The sequence below is a fragment of the Durio zibethinus genome, unplaced genomic scaffold (genome assembly GCF_047325235.1).
Source record: "Durio zibethinus cultivar Kanyao isolate XHJ-2024 unplaced genomic scaffold, ASM4732523v1 HiC_scaffold_113, whole genome shotgun sequence".
Taxonomy (NCBI): Eukaryota; Viridiplantae; Streptophyta; class Magnoliopsida; order Malvales; family Malvaceae; genus Durio; species Durio zibethinus.
In genome coordinates this window covers 1-9,509 of record NW_028322736.1, presented here as the reverse complement: position 1 = coordinate 9,509, position 9,509 = coordinate 1, and the positions used below count along the sequence as shown (strand labels likewise).

The 9,509-nt window shown below is 32.8% G+C and overlaps 1 protein-coding gene across 1 annotated transcript; it reads right to left on the bottom strand.

Moving 5' to 3' along the window:
- Nucleotides 1-3,858: 3,858 nt before the first annotated feature.
- LOC149509778 (NAD(P)H-quinone oxidoreductase subunit H, chloroplastic) lies at nucleotides 3,859-8,525 on the bottom strand. The gene is made up of 2 exons (XM_089757664.1): nucleotides 6,356-8,525; nucleotides 3,859-5,235 (listed from the first exon to the last, which is right to left on the bottom strand). Exon 1 carries the CDS (start codon nucleotides 8,089-8,091, stop codon nucleotides 6,910-6,912), a length of 1,182 nt encoding a protein of 393 aa, XP_089613790.1. The 5' UTR covers nucleotides 8,092-8,525; the 3' UTR covers nucleotides 3,859-5,235; nucleotides 6,356-6,909.
- Between the last annotated feature and the right edge of the window lie 984 nt (nucleotides 8,526-9,509).

The following is a 9,509-nucleotide window of genomic DNA, read 5'->3' as shown; positions in this document are numbered from 1 at the left end:
AATTGGGACCCAAAGGAAACTTGGGCATTTATTACTTGGACCGTATTCGCGATTTATTTACATACCCGAACAAATAAAAATTTGGAAGGTGTAAATTCCGCACTTGTGGCTTCTATGGGATTTCTTATAATTTGGATATGCTATTTTGGGGTCAATCTATTAGGAATAGGTTTACATAGTTATGGTTCATTTACATTAACATCTAATTGAATTGAATAAAAAGGCTAAGCCTAACAAATACTAAGATAGGACAGCGTATATATAAGAAAACTTATTGTAAGCTGTCAAGAACCTTTTGAATCACTCCACTACTTGATTCAAAAGGTTCTAACAAAAGCCAAAGATGTCTGATTAAAATTCAATTTAATTCTTTTACCTTTTTTTACTTAACTTAAACTTAAGAGAAGAAAAAAGACTTCTTTCTTTTTTTTTTCACTGTACAACGAACAATTTTAAAAATCATAGGATTACTTTTTGATTTTTTGTTTTATTCATCAAAACTATCTATAAAAATAATTATATAGAATAGTTTCGACCTTCTCACCTGATAATGAGAGGACAAAATCCGGATAAATACCAATACCTATTACTGGTAGAAAGATAGAGATCGAAACAAATAACTCTCGTGGTCCAGAATCAAAAAAATAAGAACTTTGAGCATTAAATAGCTTGTATCCATAGAACATTTGACGTGACATAGATAATGAATAAATAGGAGTTAATATCATTCCAATTGACATTACGAAAGTAATTAGTATTTTTGGCATTAAAAAATATTTTTGGCTGGTAATTATTCCAAAAAAGACTATCAACTCTGCAACAAAACCACTCATGCCCGGTAATGCAAGAGAAGCCATCGATAAGATACTGAACATCGTAAATATTTTTGGAATCGGAATAGCCATTCCACCCATTTCGTCGAGATAAAAAAGACGCATTCTATCATAACTCGTTCCTGCCAAGAAAAAAAGTGCAGCACCGATAAATCCATGAGATATTATTTGTAAAATAGCTCCGTTGAGTCCCGTATCAGTTATAGAGCCAATTCCTATAATTATGAAACCCATATGAGATACGGAGGAATAGGCTATTCTTTTTTTTAAATTCCGTTGACCAAGAGATGTTGAAGCTGCATAAATTATTTGCATTGTACCCACTATTATCAACCAGGGAGAAAATATGGAATGAGCGTGGGGTAATAATTCCATATTGATGCGAACTAATCCATACGCTCCCATTTTTAATAAAATTCCGGCTAGAAGCATACAAGTACTGTAATGTGCCTCCCCATGGGTGTCTGGTAACCACGTATGTAAGGGTATAATCGGCGATTTGACAGCAAAAGCAATAAGAAATCCAATATAGAATATGATTTCCAGTGCGACAGGATACGATTGATTAGCTAATGTTTCAAAATTTAATGTTGGTTCATTAGAACCGTATAAACCGATACCCAAAACTCCTATTAATAAAAAAATGGAACCCCCCGCAGTGTACAAAATAAATTTTGTAGCCGAGTACAGACGTTTCTTTCCCCCCCACATGGATAGAAGTAGATAAACGGGAATTAATTCGAACTCCCACATGATGAAAAAAAGTAAAAGGTCTCGAGAAGAAAATGATCCTATTTGACCACTGTACATTGCTAGCATCAAGAAATGGAATAATCGCGAATCTCGAGTAACTGGCCAAGCCGCCAAAGTAGCTAAAGTAGTGATAAATCCTGTCAGTAAAATGGGCCCTATAGAAAGTCCATCTATTCCCAATCTCCAGTAAAAATCAAAAAAATTTATCCATTTATAATCTTCCTCCAGCTGGATTAATGGATCGTCCAATCGGAAATGATAACAAAATGCATAGGTTGTTAGAAGGAGTTCAAATATGCATATACACATAGTATACCACTTAATTAGCTTATTTCCTCTATGAGGAAGAAAGAAAATTAAAGAACCTGCAGATATTGGTAAAACTACAATTATTGTTAACCAAGGAAAATAATTCGTGGTAAAGACAAGATGCACTTGGACCAGAAAAACCCGTGCTCAAAAAAGATTTTTTTTGAGCACGGGTTTTTTCAGTAAAAAAAAAATAAAATGGATTCAAAATGTATTCAAGTGGGGTTTTCGGGAACGTATCAATAAGCTAGACCCATACTTCGAGTTGTTTCATGCCATAAATAAACTCGAACGCTCAAGAAATCTGTTGGACAAGCGGATTCACATCTCTTACAACCAACACAGTCTTCTGTTCTTGGAGCGGAAGCAATTTGCTTAGCTTTACATCCATCCCAAGGTATCATTTCTAACACATCGGTGGGGCAGGCTCGGACACATTGAGTACACCCTATACATGTATCATAAATTTTTACTGAATGTGACATGGGATCTATAATTTTTTGAACATCATAAAATTTCAATCTAGTAAACTTGTAAATGAATCATTATAGTTAAACACCAGATGAATCAACGATTTACCAGAAATTTTCTAATCAATTTCCTTCGGGATCAACTCATAAGAAAGGACCAAGATACTTTGATTTCTTACGTTTTCGAAAACATGATGTAGATTCCAACATATTGGACATGCTAATTCAAATTGGTGAATCTTATAATTTAATATTATTAATATTACTTATTCAACAAAGTTGATTGATTGATACGCGTTGATTTTCTGTTACGATAAATTGAGGAAACAATAGCTGATCCAATAGCTGCTTCAGCGGCTGCAATAGCTATAACAAAAATTGATAAAATATTTCCTTTTAATTGCCGACTATCAAAAAAATCAGAAAATGTTACAAAATTTATATTAACCGCATTCAGTATAAGTTCAAGACACATAAGGGCCCGAACCATATTTCGACTCGTGATCAATCCATAAATACCGATAGAAAATAAATAGGCACTCAAAACAAGTATATGTTCGAGCATCATTGACCAACTCCTTATCAATTTCGATTCATTTTAATATGAACAATAATTCAACGGATTTGATTGACTAGAATAGAATATAACAAAAAGAATATATTGGAAATATCTCGAATAAACGAATTTCTATTTTATATTTTATACACGAACAAGAATTCAAGGAAAATAGATGCGATAAGACAGAAAAAAGTTTAATTTGGATTGCTTGCTATTCCTAGTTAGAAAGATTTATTACTGACGAGCCACAGCAATTGCACCTATCAAAGCAACTAAAAGAATTAGTGAAATGAATTCAAATGGAAGAAAAAAATCTGTTGCTAAATGAATTCCAATTTGTTGACTATTACTTATCAAATCTTGTTCTATAATTTGGTTTGATCTTGTAGTCCAAATAATCCCGTACCATGATGTATCTAATATAGTAGTAATTAGCGAAACAAGAATACTTGTACAAATCAACGAAGTAAGGCCATTCCCAATGGTCCACAGATTAAAATTTTTATAATATTCTGAACCATTCATGAACATCACAGCAAATAGGATTAAAACATTTATGGCTCCCACATAAATAAGAAGCTGGGCAGCAGCTACAAAATGAGAATTTGAGAGAATATAGAATAAGGATATACAAACAAGAACCAATCCCAATGAAAAGGCAGAAAAAATTGGATTGGTAAGTAATACCACTCCCAGGCCCCCTAATATAAGACCCGATCCCAGAAAAACTAAAAGAAAATCGTGTATTGGTCCAGGCAAATCCATTATATGTAAAATAAGAGATAAATAAATCGAAATGCTTTTCATGATCTTATTGACCCGACCAGGAATTTTTTTTTTATGATACGTTCCTAATTGAATAAAATCCTAATCTATTAGGTGTGAATTGATCTAAGTACAATTATTGTTTCGTTTTTAATTCTTTTTTTTTGTTCGGTTCGAAAGGGTATTTTGTTTTTTGAAACTATATATTTCGAAATAATTACGAATATATTAATAGATTTTCAAGAAAAATGAATTCGAAATTCTTATCAACCAGTTAATTTGTAATTGAATTTTTATTTATTGACCAAACAAAGAGTAAAGGCCTCATTCTTTTAAGTCAAACCAAATATTCTTTTAACTTAAACCAAAACGGAACCTTAAAAGAATTGGAAATTTCTCTTTAATAGAATAGGAGGTTTACTTACTCAGTTTTTCTTTGAGGCGAATTCAAAATTGTTCGAATTGTATAATCGTCAATTACTGACATTGGTAAACGGCCCAAAGCAATTTGATTATAATTCAATTCGTGACGGTCGTAAGTAGAAAGTTCATATTCTTCAGTCATTGATAAACAATTTGTTGGACAATACTCAACGCAGTTACCACAAAATATACAAATTCCGAAATCAATACTGTAATTAAGCAATCGTTTTTTTCTAATATCCGTTTCAAATTTCCAATCAACAACAGGCAGATCTATAGGGCATACACGAACACATACTTCACAAGCAATGCATTTATCAAATTCAAAATGGATTCGCCCACGGAAACGCTCTGATGCGATTAATTTTTCATAAGGGTATTGAATAGTTACAGGTAAACGATTTGCGTGGGATAAGGTAATCATGAAACCTTGACCAATGTACCTTGCTGCTCGGACTGTTTGGTGGCCATAATTCATGAACCCAGTTACCATAGGGAACATATCGTGAATATCTATGAATAATTTTATGTTTGTTTCTTTCTCTTGTTTGAACCAAGTCATGAATCTCGTATTCTTTTTTTCTTTACAGTGAAAGAAGTTGGAAAGAAGTTGTTAATAATAGATTACCGAGAGAAATGGGTAAAAGAAATTTCCATCCAAGATTTAATAATTGGTCCATTCTTAACCTAGGTAAAGTCCATCTTGTTGCGATAGAAATAAACAAAAACAAATAAGTTTTAGCTAATGTAATAAAGATACCAATTGTCGTTCCAAAGATTCCATTCATTTTATTTATTTCAAATAGCTCAGGGACGAATACGTACGGAATGGAAATATTCCAACCCCCCAAGTAAAGAACTGTTACAAATAAGGAAGAAAGTAATAGATTTAGATAGGAAGCAACATAAAATAAACCAAATTTGATACCCGAATATTCGGTTTGATACCCTGCTACTAATTCTTCCTCGGCTTCTGGTAAATCAAAAGGTAATCTCTCACATTCTGCTAGAGAAGAAATTAGAAAAACGATAAACCCTATTGGCTGACGCCACAAATTCCATCCCCAAACCCCATATTTTGATTGCGCCTCAACTATATCAACTGTACTTGAGCTGTTAGATAATTATAGTCGATGATAACATCACTGTTCCCATCGCTAGTCCAAAACCGTACATGAGGTTTTCAACTCATACGGCTCCTCGTGGGTCACAAATAAATTTAAGGACCGAATCAGTATTATTTCTCTTCGTATGGTTGTAGAATAGATAGAGAAAAAATGGATTGGAAGGTCCAAAATTATACCAATGGAATTCTGTCTGCTATATTATGAAGAATAAAAAAAGTGCTTCTGAATTGATCTCGCCCGTTACTAATTTCAATTTTTATTTGTTGAGTAATAACTTAAGCCTTCAATAAAATACTTCTTGTAGAAATATCAATAGATATTTCAACCCATTGTTTTCGATTACGAAAAAAATTAAATATTACATTAGCTCATAAATCATGACACAGATTATATCTCTCTATATATATGAAAGAAAGAATAAAAAAAAAAAAAATATTTATTTTTTATTCTTTCTTTTTCGTTCCTATTCTTCTTTCTGATCTGAGAAAATTACGAATGGGGGCTTAAACTAAAAAATAGTAAAGGATTATTTCGTTCCTGATAGTCATTACTTTAATCGGTGGATAGGAGCATACTCTGGACCGGAATCGTGGGTAGTACTGCCTACTCATTTCTACTAATTTAAAGCCCCAATTAGTATTCTTTTTATGTTATCCAGAAATATCCTTTTTATATAATTTACATAATCTCCATTACTAATCCTTTGTGTATTTTGGTGTTCCTAACCATCCACTCATTTTTTTGTTCAATCCCCCGTTTGGTTTGGCAATACATGTATGGGAATCTATACAAAGGATAGCCAAAACTCTATACGGTTGATCTTTTGAGCCCGCTTCAAGCTAGATTGACTAATCAACCCGTCTTGGGGTAAAGACTTCTTCCACTTATGTTTTCTTCCACTTAACTCTTGTACATAGGAAATGAGATTAAATTTTTTTTTGTTTAATTTACTGCGAATTTATAAGCTGCTTTCTTTCACTCATATATAACTATCTAATTTAGTTTATCAACCTGAAGGATAATAAAATAACGAAGATATCTATTCAATCCATTCAGCTTATTTTATAGAACGAAAGGAATAGGGAAAAGAAAAGTTTATATTTCAACGAATCGCACGTAGAGATATTGATAAAACACATAGAGTTAATGGTATTTCATAACTAATCGATTGAGCAGCAGCTCGCAGACCACCTAAAAAGGAATATTTATTATTTGATCCGTATCCTGACATAAGAAGTCCAACAGGAGCAATACTTGAAATGGCAATCCATAAAAAAATACCGATATTGAGATCGGCTAAAATAAGGCGAGAGCTAAAAGGAATTACTGAAAAACTTAGTAAAATGGATATGACTGCTATAGACGGTCCAATACGGAATAAACGAGTATTTCCTCTAGATGGAAGAATATTCTCTTTGAAAAGCAGTTTTGTTCCATCTGCTAGAGCTTGAAGAATTCCCAAAGGGCCGGCGTATTCAGGCCCAATACGTTGTTGTATTCCTGCAGATATTTCTCTTTCTAACCATACAATTACTAGTACACCTATTGTGATTCCCAATACAAGAGTCAAAATAGGGACAAACATCCATATGATCCCATAGACCTCTTTTAAGGATTCCAATCTGTAAAAGGAATTGATATCTTCTACTTCTGTTGTATAAATTATCATTTCAACGATCAACTTCTCCCATAATGATATCTATGCTACCTAGTATCGTCATAATATCAGCCAATTTCATTCTTTTAACTAACTGAGGAAGAATTTGCAAATTGATAAAACCCGGCGGGCGAATTTTCCATCTCCAAGGAAAACCACTTTGATCTCCTATCAGAAAAATTCCTAATTCTCCCTTTGGGGCTTCCATTCTCGCATAAAGTTCTTGTCTCGGTAATTCAAATGTAGGAGAAGGTTTTTTACTAATGAATCGATATTCAAAATCATTCCATTCTGGATCCCTTTCTCGATCAAAACATCGGATTTCTAAATTCTCATAGGGACCCCCCGGAATTCCTTCCAGGGCCTGTTGAATTATTTTTATGGATTCCGTCATTTCACTGATTCGGACTAAATAACGAGCTAATGAATCTCCTTCTTTTTGCCACTGGATTTCCCAATCAAATTCGTCGTAACACTCATAATGATCAACTTTACGAAGATCCCATTTGATTCCAGAGGCTCGTAGCATTGGGCCGGATAGACCCCAATTTATTGCTTCTTCTCCACCAATAACCCCTACCCCTTCAACTCGTTCTAAAAAAATAGGATTTCGCGTAATAAGTTTTTGATATTCAACAATTCCTGTTAAAAAATAATCACAGAAATCCAAACATTTATCTATCCAGCCATAGGGTAGATCGGCCGCTACTCCTCCGATACGAAAATAATTATGCATCATTCTCATACCGGTGGCAGCTTCGAATAGATCATATACTAATTCTCTTTCTCTGAAAATATAGAAAAAGGGGGTCTGTGCACCAATATCGGCCATAAAAGGTCCAAGCCATAATAGATGAGAAGCTATACGACTCAACTCCAACATAATTACTCTGATATAGCTGGCTCTTTTAGGGACTTGAATATTGCCCAATTGTTCTGGTCCATTTACGGTTATTGCTTCCGTGAACATAGTGGCTAAATAATCCCAACGTGTTACATAAGGCAAATATTGTATAATTGTTCGGTTTTCCGCAATTTTTTCCATTCCTCTGTGTAAATAACCTAATATTGGTTCACAGTCAACAACATCTTCACCATCTAGAGTAACGATGAGACGAAGAACACCGTGCATTGATGGGTGGTGAGGTCCCATATTGACTATCATAAGGTCTTTTTCTGTAGCTGATAGATTCATAAGTTTTTCCTCGATTCATTCTTACATGAATTGTTGAAAACGAAAAGAAGTACATCAAAATGAAAAATATAATAAATCGACTAATTCAATCAAATTAACGATTTTTTGATTCCCGAATATCCAACTCACTAATTAATTCTTTATAACGTATGTTATTTTTCTTTGATAAATAAGACAGAAGCCGTTGACGTTTTCCTAGAATTTTACGTAGACCTCTCTGAGATAAATAGTCTTTTTTGTGCAATTCCAAATGTGAAGTAAGTCTTCGTATCTTATTGGTGAAACTGACTATTTGAAATTCAACGGACCCCTTGTTTTCTTCTTTTTTTTCTTGAAAAATAACTGAGATGAATGAATTTTTTACCATAAAACAAAAATTTCTCTCCCCCTTTTTTTGAATGTGAATTTTACTGATCAGTAATAATAATAATACCATTCATTTTAATATGCACAATGATTTTAAGTTCGTTATGAACTTTATAATTTTTTCAAATAAAATTAATCAATCCGGTTTTCAATCATAATATATGGAAAAATGTACCATTGACGAATTTTCAAACGCGGATACATATGTATCCTTACCATACTGAAACGACTGCCATTATTACTATTAAACCAATAGCGATTCATACAAGCTAAATCTTCTAATCGATAATTGGGCCAAAGAAAGAACTTTAATTTAATTAGTTTCTTTTTATCACTATCAAGATGTTTGTTTTTATTCAAAACTTGACCACAGTTTTTTACATTATTTAAAAATACTGGATTTCTATGCATACCATTTTTATCCCTTGAATTGAAAGAAATTCGAATTCGCAATTCTCTCCGGTGGTTAGGGGATAAAATATTTTCAGGAATAAACAAATCATAATGATTTTTGTCTTTATTTTCAGTCATTTTTTGATGTCTTGCAATGGATTCATCAAAATTATTTTTTTCAATATAGTTTTTTTTTTTGCGTCTTTTTTTTTTTTTGCGTCTTTGATTAATTTCATGTTTATTTTTATGAACCAATGAAATACTTATAGTTTGATATAGAATAAATTGTCCATCAATTTCTACATACCGGCGAATTGGTTCGATAATCAATACTCCTTTTTTGAGTAGGTATTGATAAGTTAAAAGTAACTTATCCGCCGAATCCATCAAAATATCCAGATTCGTTCCTCCTCTTCTAACAGAGTATAGAAAAGTTTCATTCATATTTATCAGGCCAAGAATGAAAGAATATGCTTTGATATTTTTGATTATTTTTTCATCGAAAGAATCAGCATCCCATCCGAATTGAAAATACAAATACTTTTGTAGGAATAAACGAGCTTCTCTCTTGCTCTCGTCTTCCTTTCTATGTTTTTTTGATTTACCAGAATCTTCTTCAACATCTTTTTCTTGATTGTCTGATTTACCTTTTTCTTGAT

What these genes read in the sequence shown, in the direction of transcription:
- LOC149509778 (XM_089757664.1), bottom strand. Translation starts at nt 8,091, where the DNA reads ATGAATCTATCAGCTACAGAAAAAGACCTTATGATAGTCAATATGGGA.